The sequence below is a fragment of the Ambystoma mexicanum genome, chromosome 1p (genome assembly GCF_040938575.1).
Source record: "Ambystoma mexicanum isolate Mex_15411 chromosome 1p, UKY_AmexF1_1, whole genome shotgun sequence".
NCBI lineage: Eukaryota > Metazoa > Chordata > Amphibia > Caudata > Ambystomatidae > Ambystoma > Ambystoma mexicanum.
Window position 1 is genome coordinate 228,076,255 of NC_090921.1, and position 26,711 is coordinate 228,102,965.

At 55.3% G+C, this 26,711-nt stretch overlaps 1 protein-coding gene across 2 annotated transcripts in view; it reads left to right on the top strand.

Moving 5' to 3' along the window:
• Positions 1-2,584: 2,584 nt before the first annotated feature.
• The window catches only part of LOC138568261 (uracil nucleotide/cysteinyl leukotriene receptor-like), a 39,068-nt gene continuing 14,941 nt past the window's right edge, over positions 2,585-26,711 (top strand). For both annotated transcript variants that reach the window (XR_011302616.1, XM_069646431.1), the window contains exon 1: positions 2,585-3,985. Coding sequence is in view for 1 of the 2 variants with exons in the window: in XM_069646431.1 (XP_069502532.1) it covers positions 3,953-3,985 (33 nt within the window). In the remaining variant the exon portion in view is untranslated. The remainder of the gene's footprint in view (positions 3,986-26,711) is intronic.

The following is a 26,711-nucleotide window of genomic DNA, read 5'->3' on the forward strand; positions in this document are numbered from 1 at the left end:
TTGCCTCTCTTTGTCTTTCTCCCCTTCTCTCCTTTGCCCCTCTTTGTCTTTCTTCATGTCTCCCCTTTGCCGCTCTGCTTCTTTCTCCCCATCTCCCCTTGCCTCTCTTTGTCTTTCTCCATCTCCCCTCCTTTGCCTCTCTGCTTCTTTCTCCCTGTCACCCCTTGCATCGCTTTGCCTTTCTCCCTTTCTCCCCTTTGCCTCTCTTTGTCTTTCTCCATTTCCCCCCTTTGCCTCTCTGCTTCTTTCTCCCCATCTCCCCTTGCCTCTCTTCGTCTTTCTCCCTTTCTCCCCCTTGTCTCTCTTTGTCTTTCTCCCTTTCTCTCCTTTGCCTCTGCCTTTTTTCCTGTCTCTCCTTGCCTTTCTTTGTCTTTCTCCCCTTCTCTCCTTTGCCTCTGTGCCTCTTTCTCCATTTCTCTCCTTTGCTTCTCTGCCTCTTTCTCTCCTTTGCCTCTCTGCTTCTTTCTCCCTGTCTCCCATTGCCTCTCTTTGCCTTTCTCCCTGTCTCCCCCTTGCCTCTCTTTGTCTTTCTCCATTTCCCTCCTTTGCCTCTCTGCTTCTTTCTCCCTGTCTCCCGTTGCCTCTCTTTGTCTTTCTCCTCTTCTCTCTTTTGCCCCTCTTTGTCTTTCTCCATTTCCCCCTGTGCCTCTCTGCTTCTTTCTCCCCGTCTCCCCTTGCTTCTCTTTGTCTTTCTCCCCTTCTCTCCTTTGCCCCTCTTTGTCTTTCTCCATTTCCCTCCTTTGCCTCTCTGCTTTGCTTCTTTCTCCCGGTCTCCCCCTGCCTCTATTTGTCTTTCTCCCTGTCTCCTCCTTGCCTCTCTTTGTCTTTCTCCATTTCCCTCCTTTGCCTCTCTGCTTCTTTCTCCCTGTCTCCCGTTTCCTCTCTTTGTCTTTCTCCCCTTCTCTGCTTTGCCCCTCTTTGTCTTTCTCTATTTCCCCCCTTTCCCTCTCTGCGTCTTTCTCCCCGTCTCCCCTTGCCTCTCTTTGTCTTTCTCCATTTCCTTCCTTTGCCTCTCTGCTTGTTTCTCCCGGTCTCCCCTTGCTTCTCTTTGCCTTTCTCCCCTTCTCCCCTTTGCCTCTCTTTGTCTTTCTCCATTTCCCCCTTTGCCTCTCTGCTTCTTTCTCCCCATCTCCCTTTGCCTCTCTTTGTCTTTCCCCATTTCCCTCCTGTGCCGCTCTGCTTCTTTCTCCCTGTCTCCCCTTTCCTCGCTTTGCCTTTCTCCCTGTCTCCCCTTTGCCTCTCTTTGTCTTTCTCCATTAACCCCCTTTGCCTCTCTGCTTCTTTCTCTCCATCTCCCCTTGCCTTTCTTCGCCTTTCTCCCCCTTGTTTCTCTTTGTCTTTCTCCCTTTCTCCCCCTTGCCTCTCTTTGCCTTTCTCCCTGTCTCCCCCTGCCTCTCTTTCTCTTTCTCCCCTGCTCTCCTTTGCCTCTGTGCCTCTTTCTCCATTTCTCTCCTTTGCTTCTCTGCCTCTTTCTCTCCTTTGCCTCTTTGCCTTTCTCCCTGTCTACCCCTTATCTCTCTTTGTCTTTCTCCATTTCCCCCCTTTGCTTCTCTGTTTCTTTCTCCCCGTCTCCCATTGCTCCTCTTTGCCTTTCTCCCTGTCTCCCCTTGCCTCTCTTTGTCTTTCTCCGTATCCCTCCTTTGCCTCTCTGCTTCTTTCTCCCCGTCTCCCCTTGCCTCTCTTTGCCTTTCTCCCTGTCTCCCCCTTGCCTCTCTTTGTCTTTCTCCATTTCCCCTCCTTTGCCTCTCTGCTTCTTTCTCCCTGTCTCCCGTTGCCTCTCTTTGTCTTTCTCTCCTTCTCTCCTTTTCCCCTCTTTTTCTTTCTCCCCTTCTCTCCTTTGCCTCTGTCTCGCTCCACCCCTTTAGCTTCTCACTAACTCCCACTGACTCTTCCTCATGTCCTGGCTGTCCCCCACCCTCTCGTGTTGGCTGTTCATCTCTCTGTAGTCTGTCTCAGGGCCGAACACTCCGTCGCCGCCACAGCAACGCCCCCTCTGCCCTCTCCCTTCGTTTCTCCTTTGTCCGCCCACCTCCTCACTCTGCCTACCACCCCTGCCTTCCGTTGTCCTGCGAAACACTTAATTGCCAAGCCGAGTTAGACAACCATGTACAAAGTTAGTTAAAACAGGTGGTAGATGAGGTGGTACTCAAGCACCGCCTGTGCCACTGTGCCTCTGCATGTTGCCTGGCACAGGCAGCGCCTCTTTTGGTGGCATGCGGAGCACCGCTCCTCTGCAGGTTGCCTGGCCTGCAGGCGGCAGTTGTTTGCGCCTCTTTTGATGACATGCGGAGCGCCGCTCCTCTGCAGGTTGCCTGGCACAGGCGGCAGTTGTTTGCGCCTCGTTTGCTGACATGCGGAGCCCCGCTCGTGCGCTTGGTCCCCCATCCCTGCCTCCAGTGTCCCTTCTCCCGCATGGGCTCTTTTCAGACCCTCGCGTCCCACAGGGAGGTCGATAAAGCACGGCATGGGAGGGGGAGGGGTGGTACCCCATGCGCTGCTGCCTCCCCCCCTTCTCCCACCCTCCCTAGGGTAGGCGGGGGCACATTCCAGGAGGATGGAGAGCGCTGCCTTCCTGCGGGCGGGGATGAAGTGTGTATGGCGATGGAGGAGGTGAAGGCTGAGCCCCGCCAGGCCCGGCCCCTCTGCCCAGCAGGCGGTGGCGGGGCGGAGACTGAAGTCCTGCCAAGTCCTTTAACCTGCCTCCTGCCCGGACTCGCCCAAACCACACATGACTGAGAGCGGGGCGCGGAGGAAGAAGGAGAAGTCGAGGGAGGACCGACTCCAAAACACAGAACTCCACACACCGCGAGCCTGGGCACTGGGCAACGACTTGCCCTCCCGGAGACGGCGAGCCTTCCCGCTGGGCGCTAGTGAGATTTGCAGCCGTCCACGCGTAGCTGACCACCCTGCCCGCTGGCCGCCACCCAGGGAACACCTCCCATCCATTGACAGAAGAGCCCAAGCGCCACAACGTGCCACAACGCGCCACAACGTGCCACAAAAGGACTAGAAAGTTCCCCAAGTACTGCTACTTCTGTTGGTGAAGGTTTCCAAGGGCTACAGCTTGCATTGGTGACAGTGTCCAAGGACCACACATTATATTGGCAAACCTTTTCAAGTACCGGCGTCTGTTGCGAGGCTGTCTAAGGACCACAACATCTATTGGCGGGTTTGTCTAAGGGACACGGCTTTTATTGGCGAGACTGTCAAGGGCCTCTGCGTGTATTGGTGAGACTGTTCAAGGGCCACGGCTTTTATTGGCGAGACTGTCAAGGGCCACTGCGTGTATTGGTGAGACTGTGCAAGGGGCCACGGCTTCTATTGGTGCATCCGTACTAGGGCCACGGTTTCTATGCTGAGACTGTCCAAGGGCCACTGCTTCTATTGGTGAGACTGTCCAAGGGCCACTGCTCTATTGGTGACACTGTCAAGGGCCACTGCGTGTATTGGTGAGACTGTTCAAGGGGCCACGGCTTCTATTGGTGAGACTGTCCAAGGGCCACTGCATCTATTGGTGAGACTGTCCAAGGGCCACTGCTTCTATTGGTGACACTGTCCAAGGGCCACTGCTTCTATTGGTGAGACTGTCCAAGGGCCACTGCTTCTATTGGTGAGACTGTCCAAGGGCCAGGGTTTCTATGCTGAGACTGTCCAAGGTCCACGTCTTCTACTGGTGAGACTGTCCATGGGCCCCGGCTTCTACTGGTGAGACTGTCTAAGTGCCACCTCTTCTACTGGTGAGACTGTCAAAGGGCCCCGGCTTCTATTAGTGAAGCTGTCCAAGAGCCGCGGCTTCTAATTGAGATGCTGTTATGCCTCCCCACTTCCTTTCCTGATCTGATACTGAATAAGGACCCCGTCTGGCATTGGCTAAGCTTTTCAAGGACTGAAGCTTCAATTGGCGAGGCTGCCTACGGGCTACGGTTTCTATTGGTGGACAGCTGGTGAAACCATGGCACAACCTACCTTTTCACTTACATCCAGGGTGAGTATTTTCCCACATTCTCCAAATCTCTGTCCTCCAATGACCTGTGCATCCCCCTCACCCCCCCCCCCCGTTCATGGGTTCCTGTCCTCCCACCAACCAAGGCTTGAGTGCCAACATGGCCCCCCCAGTCATGTGGGTGAGTACTGCTTGTGTTGTTGCCCTTCCTGCACGTGGCCCTGTAAGAGAAGATGGGGTGGGGTTGTGAGTTGGATAGAGGGAGGGGTAGATGCGGATCCCGTGCTGTGGCAGTGGCCGCCTGATTGACACTTGGGGGTATGTGTATCCAGACGGGAAAGCCAATGACCTGATGAGATCACGGCACTCTCGCCCTGGTTTACCCACTGAGGGGGGTGGATAGAGATACAGAGGTGAGCTTCCTGAGGGCTCATTTAATGTTGGTTGAGAAGCGAGAGGTCTGTGGTGCTGGAAATGGGAATAATTTACTGGGGGAGGGGGCCCTCTCATCCTTGGAGGCGAGGCCGTGGGAAGGATGGGGTGGTCCCATGCCAGGTCCCAATACATTATCTCTTCAGAGAACCCAATCCTGGCGATTTGCATAAAAGCAGCAAGCATTATGGGAACATACATCTATCCAAACTGTTGTATTTAAAACATGTGCTATTGTGATTCAGTAAGAAACCCTTTAAAGCAAACAATGGAAGCTGGGCTCTGCAATTTTAATTGGTCACACTACTCACCCTAAGAAAAAAACATCTCTACATTGCAGGACATATATACCATTCTGGACAGCTACGATAAGTGTGTGTGGTTTTGGCTGTTTCTATATTCAGTTGCTCCTGCGAGTTTACTGGAAGTGTTGGTTTGTTAAAACGTGTGTTGCTTGTGCATGTGATAACTGGCCTTCAGGACCGATATCGCTGGGAGTATCATGCTCCAAAGCCCAATTACCACACACAACCATATCTTCCTGCAGGGACGTGTCTTGTTGGAATCCCATTCCTCCCCCCGCGCCGCCGTCGTTTTTCTGGCCCACCTCCTGCACTGTGTGTAGTGTAAAATAATAGTAGAGGTACACAAACACCAATAGCACTGGAAGAGTTACCCAAGATGGCGAAACTTGCAGATTAAAGCGCTTGAAAGCAATAGCAATACGGCACACGGCGTTATATTGGAATACGCTATTATTATTGCCATTAGGATACTTGCTTGCCAAGGAAGATGGGAGCCATTTTAAATCCACCCCTTCGTCCCATCTGTAAAGAGTAAACGCCCCAAGCAATGCCCCGCCCCGGGGGCGTTGTTTAGCAGAAGAAGGCAAAGGAGGGGACCACTGGAACAGACCCATGGACTGGACAGTGGTGTTTGGAAGGTCAGAGCCTGTGATACTCAAAGGAGCATAGCCCCAGCGCGGGATACAGCTGCAGATCCAACAGCCAATGGGTCAAGAATTGGCCCACCTTTCACTTCCTAACCGGTATCCCCCACCTTCAACCCCTTTCTCCATGACTTTCCAAGTGTACCCATCACAGAGTAGCCTTCTTTTGTATCCTTATTACTGCACCCCTGGGGTACAGCTTACCTTTCCTTCACAGCTAGGGTTTGCGCTATAAATATCAGTACATGCAGATGAGATACAGCGCCTAGATCCCCCCTGGTTATACTGTGCTGTAAAAGAAATATAGTCCATGGATTGCTCCTAGTGCCGAAGACTCAGAGCGCCGCCAAGAGCGCAAGAGTGCAAGAGTGCTCTCCATTGATTGTTCCTATAGGCCAAACCGTCCAGACACTGTAAATTACATCTTCATTGGTTAAAAAAGACGCAGGGACACCGAAATGAACAATTTGTGCGTTTCCCTTTTCACACCCAAGCCTTGCCAGTAACCATGCCAACAATATCCTGCTCTCAACAGAGCCCCTTCTATCTCTTCTCTTAGCAATGCTTGGGCGCATAGCGCTGGCACAACCTAATGCACCAAAACGCAAAGTAAAGAAATGAATGAAGAATTGAATGAATGGTCGAACATATGAATGAATAAATAAATACAGTAATTGCATGCATATATGAACGAATACAGAAAGTCATGCTTGCATAATTTCAAGCGTGACTGATTGGATGAATACGCAAAATAGCAAGTCAATGAATTGATAAAAGAAAGAAAGAGATGGAGGAATGCATGAATGTACAACTGAGTAGTCAGGTGAATGCTACAGGAACACTTATGTGAACAAGTGGATACAATAATAAATGAAGGCATGTGCAGTACTGCGCTACTGTTAGAAGATTCCCTCCCAAACGCTGGCTAGCCACGCCCTGTGCAGCGCTCAGCTGATGCCAGGCCAAACGCTGGCTACCCACTCCCTGTACAGCACTCCACTGATGCCAGCCCAAACGCTGGCTACCCACTCCCTGTACAGCACCCCGCTGATGCCAGCCCAAACGCTGGCTCCCCACACCCTGTGCAGCGCTCCCATGATGCCAGGCCAAACGCTGGCTACCCACTCCCTGTACAGCACTCCACTCATGCCAGCCCAAACGCTGGCTACCCACTCCCTGTACAGCACTCCACTGATGCCAGCCCAAACGCTGGCTACCCACTCCCTGTACAGCACCCCGCTGATGCCAGCCCAACCGCTGGCTCCCCACACCCTGTGCAGCGCTCCCATGATGCCAGGCCAAACGCTGGCTACCCACTCCCTGTACAGCACTCCACTGATGCCAGCCCAAACGCTGGCTACCCACTCCCTGTACAGCACCCCGCTGATGCCAGCCCAAACGCTGGCTCCCCACACCCTGTGCAGCGCTCCCATGATGCCAGCCCAAATGCTGGCTAACCACTCCCTGTACAGCACTCCTCTGATGCCAGCCCAAATGCTGGCTACACACTTCCTGTACAGCACCCCGCTGATGCCAGCCCAAACGCTGGCTCACCACACCCTGTGCAGCGCTCCCATGATGCCAGCCCAAACGCTGGCTACCCACTCCCTGTACAGCACCCCGCTGATGCCAGCCCAAACGCTGGCTACCCACTCCCTGTACAGCGCTCGCTGATGCCAGCCCATACGCTGGCTACCCACTCCCAGTACAGCACTCTGCTGATGCCAGCCCAAACACTGGCTACCTACTCCCTGTACAGCACTCTGCTGATGCCAGCCCATACGCTGGCTACTCACTCCCAGTACAGCACTCCGCTGATGCCAGCCCATACACTGGTTACCCACTCCCAGTACAGCACTCAGCTGATGCCAGCCCAAACGCTGGCTCCCCACACCCTGTGCAGCGCTCTGCTGATGCCAGCCCAAACGCTGGCTACCCACTCCCTGTATAGGACTCCACTGATGCCAGCCCAAACGGTGGCTACCCACTCCCTGTACAGCACCCCGCTGATGCCAGCCCAAACGCTGGCTCCCCACACCCTGTGCAGCGCTCCCATGATGCCAGCCCAAATGCTGGCTACACACTCCCTGTACAGCACTCCTCTGATGCCAGCCCAAACGCTGGCTACCCACTCCCTGTACAGCACTCTTCTGATGCCAGCCCAAACGCTGGCTACCCACTCCCTGTACAGCACTCCTCTGATGCCAGCCCAAACGCTGGCTACCCACTCCCTGTACAGCACTCCTCTGATGCCAGCCCAAACGCTGGCTACCCACTCCCTGTACAGCACTCCTCTGATGCCAACCCAAACGCTGGCTACCCACTCCCTGTACAGCACTCCTCTGATGCCAACCCAAACGCTGGCTACCCACTCCCTGTACAGCACTCCTCTGATGCCAGCCCAAACGCTGGCTACCCACTCCCTGTACAGCACTCCGCTGATGCCAGCCCAAACGCTGGCTAACCACTCCCTGTACAGCACTCCTCTGATGCCAGCCCAAACGCTGGCTACCCACTCCCTGTACAGCACTCCGCTGATGTCAGCCCAAACGCTGGCTACCGACTCCCTGTATAGCACTTCGCTGATGCCAGCCCAAACGCTGGCTACCCACTCATTGTACAGCACTCCACTGATGCCAGCCCAAAAGCTAGCTGCCCACTGCCTGTACAGCACTCCGATGATGCCAGCCGAAACACTGGCTACCCGTCCCTGTATAGCACTCCGCTAATGTCAGCACAAATGCTGGCTACCCACTCCCTGTATAACACTCCACTCATGCCAGCCCAAACATTGGTTGCCCACTCCCTGTACAGCACTCCCTGATGCCAGCCCAAACACTCGTTGCTGACGCCCTATACAGCGCTGCACTGATGCCAGCCCAAATGCTGGCTGCCCGCTCCCTGTACATCACTACGCTGATGCCAGCCCAAATGCTGGCTGCCCACTCCCTGTACAGCACTCCCCTGATGCCAGCCCAAATGCTGGCTACCCACTACCTGTATAGCACTCTGCTGATGCCAGCCCAAACACTCGCTACTGACGCCCTATCCAGCACTCCACTGATGCCAGCCGAAATGCTGGTTACCCACTCCCTGTACAGCACTCAGCTGATGCCAGCCCAAACACTCGTTACTGATGCCATATCCAGCGCTCTGCTGCTGTTGAGCTAGGCCCTTGCTTTAAACAATACAATGATAAATGAAGGCATGTGTGGTACTCGACTACAGTTAGAAGATGCCAGCCCAAACGCTTGCTCCCCTCACCCTGTGCAGCGCTCTGCTGATGCCAGCCAAAACGCTGGCTACCCACTCCCTGTACAGCGCTCCGCTCATGCCAGCCCAAACGCTGACTACCTCCTCCCTGTACAGTGATCCTCTGATGCCAGCTCAAACGTTGGCTCCGACACACTGTGCAACGCTTTGCTGATGCCAGCCCAAACGCTGGCTCCCCACACCCTGTGCAGCGCTCCGCTGATGCCAGCCCAAACGCTGGCTACCCACTCCCTGTACAGCGCTCGCTGATGCCAGCCCATACGCTGGCTTCCCACTGTACAGCACTCTGCTGATGCCAGCCCAAACGCTGGCTACCCACTCCCTTTATAGGACTCCACTGATGCCAGCCCATACACTGGTTACCCACTCCCAGTACAGCACTCAGCTGATGCCAGCCCAAACGGTGGCTACCCACTCCCAGTACAGCACTCCACTGATGCCAGCCCAAACGCTGGCTACCTACTCCCTGTACAGCGCTCCGCGGATGCCAGCCCATATGCTGGCTACCCACTCCCAGTACAGCACTCCGCTGATGCCAGCCCATACGCTGGCTCCCAACACCCTGTGCTGCACTCAGCTGATGCCAGCCCAAACGCTGGCTCCCCACAACCTGTGCAGCGCTCCGCTGATGCCAGCCCATATGCTGGATACCCACTCCAAATACAGCACTCAGCTGATGCCAGCCCATAGGCTGGCTACCCACTCCCTGTACAGCACCCCGCTGATGCCAGCCCAAACGCTGGCTCCCCACACCCTGTGCAGCGCTCCCATGATGCCAGCCCAAATGCTGGCTAACCACTCCCTGTACAGCACTCCTCTGATGCCAGCCCAAATGCTGGCTACACACTTCCTGTACAGCACCCCGCTGATGCCAGCCCAAACGCTGGCTCACCACACCCTGTGCAGCGCTCCCATGATGCCAGCCCAAACGCTGGCTACCCACTCCCTGTACAGCACCCCGCTGATGCCAGCCCAAACGCTGGCTACCCACTCCCTGTACAGCGCTCGCTGATGCCAGCCCATACGCTGGCTACCCACTCCCAGTACAGCACTCTGCTGATGCCAGCCCAAACACTGGCTACCTACTCCCTGTACAGCACTCTGCTGATGCCAGCCCATACGCTGGCTACTCACTCCCAGTACAGCACTCCGCTGATGCCAGCCCATACACTGGTTACCCACTCCCAGTACAGCACTCAGCTGATGCCAGCCCAAACGCTGGCTCCCCACACCCTGTGCAGCGCTCTGCTGATGCCAGCCCAAACGCTGGCTACCCACTCCCTGTATAGGACTCCACTGATGCCAGCCCAAACGGTGGCTACCCACTCCCTGTACAGCACCCCGCTGATGCCAGCCCAAACGCTGGCTCCCCACACCCTGTGCAGCGCTCCCATGATGCCAGCCCAAATGCTGGCTACACACTCCCTGTACAGCACTCCTCTGATGCCAGCCCAAACGCTGGCTACCCACTCCCTGTACAGCACTCTTCTGATGCCAGCCCAAACGCTGGCTACCCACTCCCTGTACAGCACTCCTCTGATGCCAGCCCAAACGCTGGCTACCCACTCCCTGTACAGCACTCCTCTGATGCCAGCCCAAACGCTGGCTACCCACTCCCTGTACAGCACTCCTCTGATGCCAACCCAAACGCTGGCTACCCACTCCCTGTACAGCACTCCTCTGATGCCAACCCAAACGCTGGCTACCCACTCCCTGTACAGCACTCCTCTGATGCCAGCCCAAACGCTGGCTACCCACTCCCTGTACAGCACTCCGCTGATGCCAGCCCAAACGCTGGCTAACCACTCCCTGTACAGCACTCCTCTGATGCCAGCCCAAACGCTGGCTACCCACTCCCTGTACAGCACTCCGCTGATGTCAGCCCAAACGCTGGCTACCGACTCCCTGTATAGCACTTCGCTGATGCCAGCCCAAACGCTGGCTACCCACTCATTGTACAGCACTCCACTGATGCCAGCCCAAAAGCTAGCTGCCCACTGCCTGTACAGCACTCCGATGATGCCAGCCGAAACACTGGCTACCCGTCCCTGTATAGCACTCCGCTAATGTCAGCACAAATGCTGGCTACCCACTCCCTGTATAACACTCCACTCATGCCAGCCCAAACATTGGTTGCCCACTCCCTGTACAGCACTCCCTGATGCCAGCTCAAACACTCGTTGCTGACGCCCTATACAGCGCTGCACTGATGCCAGCCCAAATGCTGGCTGCCCGCTCCCTGTACAGCACTACGCTGATGCCAGCCCAAATGCTGGCTGCCCACTCCCTGTACAGCACTCCCCTGATGCCAGCCCAAATGCTGGCTACCCACTACCTGTATAGCACTCTGCTGATGCCAGCCCAAACACTCGCTACTGACGCCCTATCCAGCACTCCACTGATGCCAGCCGAAATGCTGGTTACCCACTCCCTGTACAGCACTCAGCTGATGCCAGCCCAAACACTCGTTACTGATGCCATATCCAGCGCTCTGCTGCTGTTGAGCTAGGCCCTTGCTTTAAACAATACAATGATAAATGAAGGCATGTGTGGTACTCGACTACAGTTAGAAGATGCCAGCCCAAACGCTTGCTCCCCTCACCCTGTGCAGCGCTCTGCTGATGCCAGCCAAAACGCTGGCTACCCACTCCCTGTACAGCGCTCCGCTCATGCCAGCCCAAACGCTGACTACCTCCTCCCTGTACAGTGATCCTCTGATGCCAGCTCAAACGTTGGCTCCGACACACTGTGCAACGCTCTGCTGATGCCAGCCCAAACGCTGGCTCCCCACACCCTGTGCAGCGCTCCGCTGATGCCAGCCCAAACGCTGGCTACCCACTCCCTGTACAGCGCTCGCTGATGCCAGCCCATACGCTGGCTTCCCACTGTACAGCACTCTGCTGATGCCAGCCCAAACGCTGGCTACCCACTCCCTTTATAGGACTCCACTGATGCCAGCCCATACACTGGTTACCCACTCCCAGTACAGCACTCAGCTGATGCCAGCCCAAACGCTGGCTCCCCACACCCTGTGCAGCGCTCTGCTGATGCCAGCCCAAACGCTGGCTACCCACTCCCTTTATAGGACTCCACTGATGCCAGCCCATACACTGGTTACCCACTCCCAGTACAGCACTCAGCTGATGCCAGCCCAAACGGTGGCTACCCACTCCCAGTACAGCACTCAGCTGATGCCAGCCCAAACGCTGGCTCCCCACACCCTGTGCAGCGCTCTGCTGATGCCAGCCCAAACGCTGGCTACCCACTCCCTGTATAGGACTCCACTGATGCCAGCCCAAACGGTGGCTACCCACTCCCTGTACAGCACCCCGCTGATGCCAGCCCAAACGCTGGCTCCCCACACCCTGTGCAGCGCTCCCATGATGCCAGCCCAAATGCTGGCTACACACTCCCTGTACAGCACTCCTCTGATGCCAGCCCAAACGCTGGCTACCCACTCCCTGTACAGCACTCTTCTGATGCCAGCCCAAACGCTGGCTACCCACTCCCTGTACAGCACTCCTCTGATGCCAGCCCAAACGCTGGCTACCCACTCCCTGTACAGCACTCCTCTGATGCCAGCCCAAACGCTGGCTACCCACTCCCTGTACAGCACTCCTCTGATGCCAACCCAAACGCTGGCTACCCACTCCCTGTACAGCACTCCTCTGATGCCAACCCAAACGCTGGCTACCCACTCCCTGTACAGCACTCCTCTGATGCCAGCCCAAACGCTGGCTACCCACTCCCTGTACAGCACTCCGCTGATGCCAGCCCAAACGCTGGCTAACCACTCCCTGTACAGCACTCCTCTGATGCCAGCCCAAACGCTGGCTACCCACTCCCTGTACAGCACTCCGCTGATGTCAGCCCAAACGCTGGCTACCGACTACCTGTATAGCACTTCGCTGATGCCAGCCCAAACGCTGGCTACCCACTCATTGTACAGCACTCCACTGATGCCAGCCCAAAAGCTAGCTGCCCACTGCCTGTACAGCACTCCGATGATGCCAGCCGAAACACTGGCTACCCGTCCCTGTATAGCACTCCGCTAATGTCAGCACAAATGCTGGCTACCCACTCCCTGTATAACACTCCACTCATGCCAGCCCAAACATTGGTTGCCCACTCCCTGTACAGCACTCCCTGATGCCAGCCCAAACACTCGTTGCTGACGCCCTATACAGCGCTGCACTGATGCCAGCCCAAATACTGGCTGCCCGCTCCCTGTACAGCACTACGCTGATGCCAGCCCAAATGCTGGCTGCCCACTCCCTGTACAGCACTCCCCTGATGCCAGCCCAAATGCTGGCTACCCACTACCTGTATAGCACTCTGCTGATGCCAGCCCAAACACTCGCTACTGACGCCCTATCCAGCACTCCACTGATGCCAGCCGAAATGCTGGTTACCCACTCCCTGTACAGCACTCAGCTGATGCCAGCCCAAACACTCGTTACTGATGCCATATCCAGCGCTCTGCTGCTGTTGAGCTAGGCCCTTGCTTTAAACAATACAATGATAAATGAAGGCATGTGTGGTACTCGACTACAGTTAGAAGATGCCAGCCCAAACGCTTGCTCCCCTCACCCTGTGCAGCGCTCTGCTGATGCCAGCCAAAACGCTGGCTACCCACTCCCTGTACAGCGCTCCGCTCATGCCAGCCCAAACGCTGACTACCTCCTCCCTGTACAGTGATCCTCTGATGCCAGCTCAAACGTTGGCTCCGACACACTGTGCAACGCTCTGCTGATGCCAGCCCAAACGCTGGCTCCCCACACCCTGTGCAGCGCTCCGCTGATGCCAGCCCAAACGCTGGCTACCCACTCCCTGTACAGCGCTCGCTGATGCCAGCCCATACGCTGGCTTCCCACTGTACAGCACTCTGCTGATGCCAGCCCAAACGCTGGCTACCCACTCCCTTTATAGGACTCCACTGATGCCAGCCCATACACTGGTTACCCACTCCCAGTACAGCACTCAGCTGATGCCAGCCCAAACGCTGGCTCCCCACACCCTGTGCAGCGCTCTGCTGATGCCAGCCCAAACGCTGGCTACCCACTCCCTTTATAGGACTCCACTGATGCCAGCCCATACACTGGTTACCCACTCCCAGTACAGCACTCAGCTGATGCCAGCCCAAACGGTGGCTACCCACTCCCAGTACAGCACTCCACTGATGCCAGCCCAAACGCTGGCTACCTACTCCCTGTACAGCGCTCCGCTGATGCCAGCCCATATGCTGGCTACCCACTCCCAGTACAGCACTCCGCTGATGCCAGCCCATACGCTGGCTCCCAACACCCTGTGCAGCACTCAGCTGATGCCAGCCCAAACGCTGGCTCCCCACAACCTGTGCAGCGCTCCGCTGATGCCAGCCCATATGCTGGATACCCACTCCAAATACAGCACTCAGCTGATGCCAGCCCATAGGCTGGCTACCCACTCCATATACAGCGCTCCGCTGATGCCAGCCCATACGCTGGCTGCCCACTCACTGTACATCGCTCTGTACAGCGCTCTGCTGATGCCAGCCCAAACACTCACTACTGATGCCCTATACAGCGCTGCACTGATGCTAGCACAAATGCTGGCTACCCACTCCCTCTACGGTGCTTGCTGATGCAGTCCATACACTGGCTACTCACTCCAAGTGCAGCACTCAGCTGATGCCAGCCCAAACGCTGGCTCCACACTCCCTGTACAGCGCTGGCTGATGCCAGACCAAACACTGGCTCCCCACACCCTGTACAGTGCTCCTCTGATGGCAGCCCAAATGCTGGCTGCCCACTTCCTGTACAGCACTCCGCTGATGCCAGCCCAAACGCTGGCTGCCCACTCCATGTACAGCACTCCGCTGATGCCAGCCCAAATGCGGGCTACCCACTCCCTTTATAGAACTCCACTGATGCCAGCTCATAAAAACTCGCTACTGACGCCCTATCCAGTGCTCCGCTGATACCAACCCTAAGGCTGGCTACCCACTCCCAGTACCGCACTCCTCTGATGCCAGCTCAAACACTCGCTACTGACGCCATATCCAGCGCTCTGCTGCTGTTGAGCTAGGCCCTCGCTTTAAACAATATAATGATAAATGAAGGCATGTGTGGTACTCGGCTACTGTTAGAAGATGCCAGCCCAAACGCTGGCTCCCCTCACCCTGTGCAGCGCTCCGCTGATGCAAGCCCAAACGCTGGCTCCACACTCCCTGTACAGCGCTGGCTGATGCCAGACCAAACACTGGCTCCCCACACCCTGTACAGTGCTCCTCTGATGGCAGCCCAAATGCTGGCTGCCCACTTCCTGTACAGCACTCCGCTGATGCCAGCCCAAACGCTGGCTGCCCACTCCATGTACAGCACTCCGCTGATGCCAGCCCAAATGCGGGCTACCCACTCCCTTTATAGAACTCCACTGATGCCAGCTCATAAAAACTCGCTACTGACGCCCTATCCAGTGCTCCGCTGATACCAACCCTAAGGCTGGCTACCCACTCCCAGTACCGCACTCCTCTGATGCCAGCTCAAACACTCGCTACTGACGCCATATCCAGCGCTCTGCTGCTGTTGAGCTAGGCCCTCGCTTTAAACAATATAATGATAAATGAAGGCATGTGTGGTACTCGGCTACTGTTAGAAGATGCCAGCCCAAACGCTGGCTCCCCTCACCCTGTGCAGCGCTCCGCTGATGCAAGCCAAAACGCTGGCTACCCACTCCCTGTACTTCGCTCCGCTGATGCCAGCCCAAACGCTGGCTACCCCCTCCCTGTACAGTGATCCACTGTTGCCAGCTCAAACGTTGGCACCCACACACTGTGCAACGCTCTGCTGATGCCAGCCCACACGCTGGCTACCCACTCCCAGTACAGCACTCAACTGATGCCAGCCCAAACGCTGGCTCCCCACACCCTGTGCAGTGCTCTGCTGATGCCAGCCCAAATGCTGGCTACCCACTTCCTGTACAGCGCTCGCTGATGCCAGCCCATACGCTGGCTACCCACTCCCTGTACAGCGCTCCGCTGATGCCAGCCCAAACGCTGGCTACCCACTACCTGTACAGCGCTGCACTGATGCCAGCCCAAACGCTGGCTACCCACTCCCAGTACAGAACTCAGATGATGCCAGCCAAAACGCTGGCTACCCACTCCCTGTACAGTGCTCTGCTGATGCCAGCCCAAACACTGACTACCCACTCCCTGTACAACCCTCCGCGGATGCCAGCCCAAACGTTGGCTCCCACACCCTGTACAATGCTCCGCTGATGCCAGCCCAAATGCTGGCTCCCCACACCCTGTACAGCGCTCCTCTGATGCCAGCCCTAAATGCTGGCTACCCACTTCCAGTACAGCACTCTGCTGATGCCAGCCCATACGCTTGCTGCCCTCTCCCTATACAGCGCTCTGCTGATGCCAGCCCAAACACTCGCTACTGACGCCCTATACAGCGCTACACTGATGCCAGCCCAAATGCTGGCTGCCCACTCCCTGTACAGAGCTTGCTGATGCCAGCTCATACGCTGGCTACCCACTCCCAGTACAGCACTCAGCTGATGGCAGCCCAAACGCTGGCTACCCACTCCCAGTACAGCACTCTGCTGATGCCAGCCCAAACGCTGGCTACCCACTCCCAGTACAGCACTCCGTTTATGCCAGCCCAAACGCTGGCTACCCACTCCTTGTACAGCGCTCCACTAATGCAAGCCTATACGCTGGCCACCCACTCTCAGTACAGCACTCAGCTGATGCCAGCCCAAATGCTGGCTCCCCACACCCTGTACAGCGCTCCTCTGATGCCAGCCCTAAATGCTGGCTACCCACTTCCAGTACAGCACTCTGCTGATGCCAGCCCATACGCTGGCTGCCCACTCCCTATACAGCGCTCCGCTGATGCCAGCCCAAACACTCGCTACTGACGCCCTATACAGCGCTACACTGATGCCAGCCCAAACGCTGGCTACCCACTCCCAGTACAGCACTCTGCTGATGCCAGCCCAAACGCTGGCTACCCACTCCCAGTACAGCACTCCGTTTATGCCAGCCCAAACGCTGGCTACCCACTCCTTGTACAGCGCTCCACTAATGCAAGCCTATACGCTGGCCACCCACTCTCAGTACAGCACTCAGCTGATGCCAGCCCAAATGCTGGCTACCCATTCCCTGTACAGTGCTCTGCTGATGCCAGCCCAAATGCTGGCTACCCACTCCCTGTACAGCGCTCCGTTGATACCAGCCCACACGTTGGCTCTCAAACCCTTTCCAATGCTCCGCTGATGCCAGCCCAAACGCTGGCTCCCAACACCCTGTACAGCGCTCCTCTGATGCCAGCCCAAATGCTGGCTACCCACTCCCAGTGCAGCACTCCACTGATGCCAGCCCAAACACTCGCTACTGACGCCCTATACAGCGCTGCACTGATGCCAGCCCAAATAGTGGCTGCCCACTCCCTGTAAAGCACTCTCCTCATGCCAGCCCAAACGCTGGCTGCCCACTCCCTGTACAGCACTCCGCTGATGCCAGCCCAAACACTGGCTACCCACTCCCTCAATAGCACTCTGCAGATGCCAGCCCAAACTCTCGCTACTGATGACCTATCCAGCGCTCCGCTGATGCCAGCCCAAACGCTGGCTACCCACTCCCTGTACAGCACTCCGCTGATGCCAGCCCAAATGCTGACTGCCCACTCCCTGTACAGCGCTCGCTGATGCCAGCCCATATGCTGGCTACCCACTCCCAGTACAGCACTCCGCTGATGCCAGCCCAAACACTGGCTGCCCACTCCCTGTACAGCGCTCCGCTGATGGCAACCCATACGCTGGCTACCCGCTCCCCGTATAGCACTCAGCTGATGCCAGCCCAAATGCTGGCTACCCACTCCCTGTACTGTGCTCCGCCGATGCCAGCCCAAACGTTGGCTCCCACAGCTTGTGCAACGCTGATGCCAGCCCAAATGCTGGCTACCCACTCCCTGTAAAGTGCTCCGCTGATGCCAGTCCAAACGTTGGCTCCCACACCTTGTGCAACGCTCCGCTGATGCCAGTCTAAACACTGGCTCCCCACTCCCTGTACAGCGCTGGCTGATGCCAGCCCAAACGCTGGCTTCCCACTCCCTGTACAGTGCTCCACTGATGCCAGCCCAAACGTTGGCTCCCACACCTTGTGCAACGCTGCGCTGATGCCAGCCCATACGCTGGCTCCCCACACCCTGTACAGCGCTCCGCCGATGCCAGCCCAAACGCTGGCTACCCACTCCCAGTACAGCACTCAGCTGATGACAGCCCAAACGCTGGCTACCCGCTCCCTGTACAGCGCTCCGCTGATGCCAGCCCAAACACTTGCTACTGACGCCCTATACAGCGCTGCACTGATGCCAGCCCAAATGCTGGCTGCCCACTCCCTGTACAGCACTTGCTGATGCCAGCTCATACGCTGGCTACCCACTCCCAGTACAGCACTCAGCTGATGGCAGCCCAAACGCTGGCTACCCACTCCCAGTACAGCACTTTGCTGATGCCAGCCCAAACGCTGGCTACCCACTCCCAGTACAGCACTCCGTTTATGCCAGCCCAAACGCTGGCTACCCACTCCTTGTACAGTGCTCCACTCATGCAAGCCTATATGCTGGCCACCCACTCTCAGTACAGCACTCAGCTGATGCCAGCCCAAATGCTGGCTATCCATTCCCTGTACAGTGCTCCACTGATGCCAGCCCAAATGCTGACTACCCACTCCCTGTACAACCCTCTGCGGATGCCAGCCCAAACGTTGGCTCCCACACCCTGTACAATGCTCCACTGATGCCAGCCCAAAATCTGGCTCCCCACACCCTCTACAGCGCTCCTCTGATGCCAGCCCTAAATGCTGGCTACCCACTTCCAGTACAGCACTCTGCTGATGCCAGCCCATACGCTGGATGCCCACTCCCTATACAGCGCTCAGCTGATGCCAGCCCAAACACTCGCTACTGACGCCCTATACAGCGCTACACTGATGCCAGCCCAAATGCTGGCTGCCCATTCCCTGTACAGAGCTTGCTGATGCCAGCTCATACGCTGGCTACCCACTCCCAGTACAGCACTCTGCTGATGCCAGCCCAAACGCTGGCTACCCACTCCCAGTACAGCACTCCGTTTATGCCAGCCCAAACGCTGGCTACCCACTCCTTGTACAGCGCTCCACTAATGCAAGCCTATACGCTGGCCACCCACTCTCAGTACAGTGCTTTGCTGATGCCAGCCCAAATGCTGGCTACCCACTCCCTGTACAGCGCTCCGCTGATACCAGCCCACACGTTGGCTCTCAAACCGTTTGCAATGCTCCGCTGATGCCAGCCCAAATGCTGGCACCCAACACCGTGTACAGCGCTCCTCTGATGCCAGCCCAAATGCTGGCTACCCACTCCCAGTGCAGCACTCCACTGATGCCAGCCCAAACACTCGCTACTGACGCCCTATACAGCGCTGCACTGATGCCAGCCCAAATAGTGGCTGCCCACTCCCTGTAAAGCACTCTCCTCATGCCAGCCCAAACGCTGGCTGCCCACTCCCTGTACAGCACTCCACTGATGCCAGCCCAAACACTGGCTACCCACTCCCTCTATAGCACTCTGCAGATGCCAGCCCAAACACTCGCTACTGATGACCTATCCAGCGCTCCGCTGATGCCAGCCCAAACGCTGGCTACCCACTCCCTGTACAGCACTCTGCTGATGCCAGCCCAAACGCTGACTGCCCACTCCCTGTACAGCGCTCGCTGATGCCAGCCCATATGCTGGCTACCCACTCCCAGTACAGCACTCCGCTGATGCCAGCCCAAACACTGGCTGTCCACTCCCTGTACAGCGCTCCGCTGATGGCAACCCATACGCTGGCTACCCGGTCCCCGTACAGCACTCAGCTGATGCCAGCCCAAATGCTGGCTACCCACTCCCTGTACTGTGCTCCGCCGATGCCAGTCCAAACGTTGGCTCCCACAGCTTGTGCAACGCTGCGCTGATGCCAGCCCAAACGCTGGCTACCCACTCCCTGTAAAGTGCTCCGCTGATGCCAGTCCGAACGTTGGCTCCCACACCTTGTGCAACGCTCCGCTGATGCCAGTCTAAACACTGGCTGCCCACTCCCTGTACAGCGCTGGCTGATGCCAGCCCAAACGCTGGCTTCCCACTCCCTGTACAGTGCTCCGCTGATGCCAGCCCAAACGTTGGCTCCCAAACCTTGTGCAATGCTGCGCTGATGCCAGCCCATACGCTGGCTCCCCACACCCTGTACAGTGCTCCGCCGATGCCAGCCCAAACGCTGGCTACCCACTCCCAGTACAGCACTCAGCTGATGACAGCCCAAACGCTGGCTACCCGCTCCCTGTACAGCGCTCCGCTGATGCCAGCCCAAACACTTGCTACTGATGCCCTATACAGTGCTGCACTGATGCCAGCCCAAATGCTGGCTGCCCACTCCCTGTACAGCGCTTGCTGATGCCAGCTCAAACGCTGGCTACCCACTCCCAGTACAGCACTTTGCTGATGCCAGCCCAAACGCTGGCTACCCACTCCCAGTACAGCACTCCGTTTATGCCAGCCCAAACACTGGCTACCCACTCCTTGTACAGTGCCCCACTGATGCAAGCCTATATGCTGGCCACCCACTCTCAGTACAGCACTCAGCTGATGCCAGCCCAAATGCTGGCTATCCATTCCCTGTACAGTGCTCCACTGATGCCAGCCCAAATGCTGGCTACCCACTCCCTGTACAGCGCTCCGCTGATACCAGCCCACACGTTGGCTCTCAAACCCTTTGCAATGCTCTGCTGAGCCCAAACGCTGGCTCCCAACACCAAGTACAGCGCTCCTCTGATGCCAGCCCAAATGCTGGCTACCCACTCCCAGTACAGCACTCCACTGATGCCAGTCCAAACGCTGGCTGCCCACTCCCTGTACAGCACTCCACTGATGCAAGCCCAAACGCTGGCTGCCCACTCCCTGTACAGCGCTCGCTGATGCCAGCCCATACGCTGGCTACCCACTCCCAGTACTACACTCCGCTGATGCCAGCCCAAACACTGGCTGCCCACTCCCTGTTCAGCGCTCGCTGATGCCAGCCCATACGCTGGCTACCCACTCCCAGTACAGCACTCCGCTGATGCCAGCCCAAACACTGGCTGCCCACTCCCTGTAGAGCGCTCCGCTGATGGCAACCCATACGCTGGCTACCCGCTCCCAGTACAGCACTCAGCTGATGCCAGGCCAAACGCTGGCTACCCACTCCCTGTAAAGTGCTCCGTTGATGCCAGTCCAAACGTTGGCTCCCACACCTTGCGCAACGCTGCGCTGATGCCAGTCTAAACGCTGACTCCCCACTCCCTGTACAGCGCTCAGCCGATGCCAGCCCAAACGCTGGCTACCCACTCTCAGTACAGCACTCAGCTGATGGCAGCCCAAACGCTGGTTACCCGCTCCCTGTACAGTGCTCCGCTGATGCCAGCCCAAACGCTGTCTACCCACTACCTGTACAGCACTCAGCTGATGCCAGCCCAAACGCTGGCTACCCACTCCCTGTACAGCGCTCTGCCAATGCCAGCCCAAACGCTGGCTACCCACTCCCTGTACAGCGCTCCGCTGATGCCAGCCCAAACGCTGGCTACCCACTCGCGGTACAGCCATCCGCTGATGCCAGCCCAAACACTGGCTACCCACTCCCTGCACAGCGCTCCGCTGATGCCAGCCCAAACACTGGCTACCCACTCCCTGCACAGCGCTCGCTGATGCCAGCCCAAACACTGGCTACACACTCCCTGCACAGCGCTCCGCTGATGCCAGCCCAAACACTGGCTACCCACTTCCTGCACAGCGCTCGCTGATGCCAGCCCAAACGCTGGCTACCCACTCCCTGCACTGCGCTCCGCTGATGCCAGCCCAAACACTGGCTACCCACTCCCTGCACAGCGCTCCGCTGATGGCAACCCATACGCTGGCTACCCACTCCCTGCACAGCGCTCCGCTGATGCCAGCCCAAACGCTGTCTACCCACTCCCTGCACTGCGCTCCGCTGATGCCAGCCCAAACGCTGGCTACCCACTCCCTGCACAGCGCTCGCTCATGCCAGCCCAAACACTGGCTACCCACTCCCTGCACAGCGCTCCGCTGATGCCAGCCCAAACACTGGCTACCCACTCCCTGCACAGCGTTCGCTGATGCCAGCCCAAACGCTGGCTACCCACTCCCTGCACAGCGCTCCGCTGATGGCAACCCATACGCTGGCTGCCCACATCATGTGCATCTCGAGCCACGTCCTCGTCCTAACGGATTAACAAAAAAAATAGTAGAGCAATAAATGAATGCATACATGGAGAAATACACACACACATACATTCATAAACGAGCACAGGAAGGAATAAACAAATACACGGATAAAGGTGCAAACGAATGCATGCATTAATGAAGGAAGGAATGCCGCAGGAATAACATCATAAATGAATGTATGTATAGATGGATGAATAAAGAATGAATAAACAGATAAAGGAGCAAAGAATGCACGCATTAATGAAGGAAGGAATGCAGGGGCGATTAGCATAATAAATGAATACATGGATGGATGAATGAAGGAATGAACTGGGTAATAACCAGGGAGGTCTAGCATTGGAACGAAGCGAGGCGGCGAGGCTGCTGCTTCTTGGATGCAGACTGTGAGGCAGAAGGCGGCGCGTTCTATCGCGATGGAGGGCTCTTTACACACCGCACACCGTGGGAGAGGCACTGCGCATCCACCCGAGGCAGCTCGCGCCACATGCGGGAAATGCAAAGGATTGGCAGCACGATAAGGCCGGGGAAGACGTTCCGCTAGGATGGGGAACGCACGCATGTGTGCTTCTTCTAGGGTCTGAGGTCGCCATACGAGTCACGCGCACAGAAAGTGACCCGGCAAACTCAAGCTGTCAGAGAAGATGAAGGGCTGCTATGCCCACCCCACTGCCCTCTAAAATCCGTGGGATGGGGGGGGGGGTAGTGCCGGGCGAGAGCCTTGTGAAGCTGTATTATGCTATATAGCCTGATTTACACCGCGTTTTCCAATGGGATCGCGCCATTGTAAACTCTTTTGCAATTAGGGCCATAGAGTGCCATGTCTGGCCATGCTATGCCACGTTGTGCCTTGCCAGGTTTTGATATGTCGGGCTGCTCTGTGCTATCTTATACTATTTCATGCTCTGTCATGTTATGCATGTTACGCTATGCTATAACAGTCATGAGGCAGCAGCGACCATGTGTTTGGTCACAGGCACTTTAGCCTAACGCCACTGGGCCAGCACTTAATTAAAGCACATCACAGGGCTCAGCAGCATTACTGGAGCGGCTCCTCGCAGTCCAAATAGTGAGAAAGCCAACATGCCGGTAGTTCCGGAGTACGCACCTTGCCCGACACCATACTTTTAAAGATAGTTAAAACATGCACAGAGAAACGCCAAAGACAGAGCCGAAGACTAATTCGATTCTGAGGTACGGCAGCTAAATGGCAGATTGGCTGGGCATGGTGGGCCCATATGCTGTTCGTGTATTTCGCTAGTCATCTCATAACATACAATTGCTTTCTTGCAAACCTTCAAGCGAGCGTCCATGTTGCCAAATTGTAGAGAGTCGGTTCCAGGACCATGTCAATTCTCCAGGAAGAAGTCTGCACCCTTTTCTCATATCCTTCAAAAGACTACTGCTGCCCTGTTTAGTTTTGGCTATTAGGTGGCACTGTAATCGCTACCTATCATACAAAACTATCGGCACCAGAAGGCAGTCGTAAGATGACAGATGAGGAGCGACACACAGCCTATGCTGTTGTTTCATCTTCTTTATCTGCCCGTTCACAGCCCATGGCCGTGCTAGTCCTGATGGCTATTCGCACCCACTACCTGTGCCTCCCCGCCACAAACACACACTTCAGGGATCTCTTTGAGCCAGCTCTGTGATTTAAGAACAGCTTTCTGAAAGGGAACAGCTTAATTGTAATAAAAAAAACAGTTCTTGGTGTGATAAAACATTCTAATCCAAGTATACTTTCAGTGCTTGATTTTTAAGCAATATTTGTGTCCTTGCATTTGTTTCTTGCACTGAATTCATGTTACAAACCAGCACTGGTAAAGCCAGCAGGTTTGTCTATTGCATAAGCATTGGGTAGGCATTTGCTAGGCACTGCCATACTATGCCATGGTACAATTACCATTTATCAGCAGTATTAGGGCCAGCTAGTATCAATATGGCAGTGCCCCGAAAATGCCCATCTCATGCTTATCCCTTACTGGTTGATTTTCCTATGGAAGCCGAAATGCTAAGCACATATTTCCTTCCTGGTGGAGAAACATGCAACATGTGAAGGACAAGAAGAGTAGAGTTGAAATGCAAATAGCATCACCCAAGAGTCCTCCCCTTATATTATTACTTGAACAAATGTGTCTGGCACCAGTTAATTGAACTAGGGTCAGCCTGGGGCATACATCCATCCTAGCACCAGTGAAAAAGTGCTCCTACTTCGCTAACAACAATTTGTTACTTTTGTGACACACCTTTTGACTACTTCTCAGGGGGCGATTTCTTGGGTAATATTTGTTGTAAGCATTGGATTTTAAAGTATTTTTGGTCAATAACATTAATTAACATTACCAGTCTGACACTGCAGTAACTCAAACTGACCCATTTTCACCCAAAACACTGGCCCACTCTAGCATTTTCAACCAGCTTTCAGGCATTTCCCCATGGCCTTATATTCTAGGCTGAGCCTGAGGAAAGCGCCCTGATGCCAGGCATGACAATGGAAGGCACTACGAGTTTAGGAGTAAAGTGAAAGCGTCGCATTTGTACATAGGGACAACATCAATATGAGACTCATCCCCAACACTCAATTCAGCTCTGCTGAATCTCTCTCAGTGAAACTATCCTTATCCCCAACCAACACAGCAACACTACACCTCATGTATAGACCACCAGGACCTTTCACCTCCTTCGCAGAGGATATTACCTCCATCCTTACCGATAACTGATAACACTAAGCCCAACTCACAAGTGCTACTATTGGGCGACATCAACCTTGGCCTATCAGACCCGAAGGATCTTATGGCCTCCGAGGTTGCTAGTATCATCACCAATTTAGGCTTTCAGCAATGCATCCTCGAACTTACCCACAACAAGGGTAGAACACTCGATTGGATTGCAGACTTAAACTGTAAAACAGCGATAAACTCCAACTCCGCCTACGCCTGGTCTGATCACCACATCATTATATTTCACCTACCAGCCACCAACCCCTGCCCCAAACCCATTATAGCTCCCCCTATTCCCACCAGGAACAAAAAGGACATTACTAGGGACAAGCTACTCCCTCTCATCCTACCCATTCTTAACAAGTGGGCCGCACAGCATAACAACCCCACTGTTTTGGTGGATACCTTCAACCAAACATTGCTCAAAGTTATTGACACCATAGCTCCGCTTAAACTACAGAAAGCTAAACAACGAACCCATCTGAATTTGTGGTTCACCCCACAACTTAGAGTTTTGCGCAAAGTAAAACGCAAGGCGTAAGCTCTTTGGAAAAGTCTCCAACAAAGATAACCTCTTCATCGCATCCCTCAATTATAAGGAAGCGAACATACATGCAAAAAAAGAGACTTACAACCAGCGTATCTCGCAAGCTGAATTCAGCACGAAGGAGTTATTTAAAATTCTTACAGAATTAGAGTCCTCCTCCCCCATCATTGATACATGTAGCAAAGACAGCACATGGTGCAACAATATCCAAAATGCTCTCCTCACCAAAATAACAACCGTACAAGCTAAAATCAATGCCAAACACAACTCCTTCCCTACCGCTTCCCTAACTAAACTCCTGCACCTAAGACAGCCACCACCTTCACCCAGACTCCATTCAGCTTTGTACCCCTCACCATATCAGAGGTTGAAATAATCATTAGCAATCTTAAACCTTCCAACAGACAAGGTGACTCCTGTCCTGCATCGATCAACAAGGAATCAGCGCATGACCACGCCCCCTACATTACCACCTTCATCAATTCCTCATTTCTTTCTGGTATTGTCCCTAACAATTTGAAGGACGCTTGGGTCATCCCCCTGCTGAAAAACCTACATTGGATCCGTCAGTACCGACCAATTACAGACCCATTACCACGGTTCAGTACCTTCAAAATATATTAGACAGAGCAGCCTATTTACAGATACAGAAGTATCTAGAAACCAACAATCTACTCGGCACAAGACAATCTGGTTTCAGACCTAAGCACGGGACAGAAACAGCTCTTTTAGATCTCAAAACCCAAATTGAGCATTTAAAAGACAATGGCAAACTAGCCCTCTTACTACTTCTGGACCTATCTGCAGCTTTCGAATTGGTCAACACCAAATCCTCTGCCAACATTTGTAATCAGCTGCCTACTTCTCTGATCATGCCACTAATTGGATTAGCTCCTTCCTGGACAATAGACACACGAGAGTAGTTTCACCTACCTCATTGGCTGACCCATCCCCGGTCCCCTGTGGAGTGCCACAAGGGTCGTGTGTATCTCCTACACTTTACAATGTTTTTACCAAACCTTTGTTTGATGTGCTTGACTATCTGGGTGTCACCTACACCAACTACGCGGATGACACCTAGATACTCATCCCCATCACTGGTGACTACATTGTCTTCAGAGCATCTAGGGGATTCGTTTTCTGCCTCAGTTGGAGTTTGGAATTGTGCACTGCTGTTCGGGTGTGCGGCCGCCGGGAGGACGTTTTTTCTGCTGCACCTACTTGCCTGGACACTTGAAACTAAAGAAGGTCCTGACAACTCACGTCGACTATGCCCCCGGGCGGTAACGCCCCCTTCCTATGGGATAATTACCCAGAAACCAGCGCACCTGCGTGTGTACCCACAAGTACTTTAAGTACTGTTTACTGGTGCGGCGTGCTGGGTGCTTCAGAGGATCTAGGGGATTCGTTTTCTGCCTCAGTTGGAGTTTGGAATTGTGCACTGCTGTTCGGGTGTGCTGCCGCCGGGAGGACGTCTTTTTCTGCTGCACTTACTTGCCTGGACACTTGAAACTAAAGAAGGTGATTGTCCACACTGCTTGTGCACTTCATGCACACT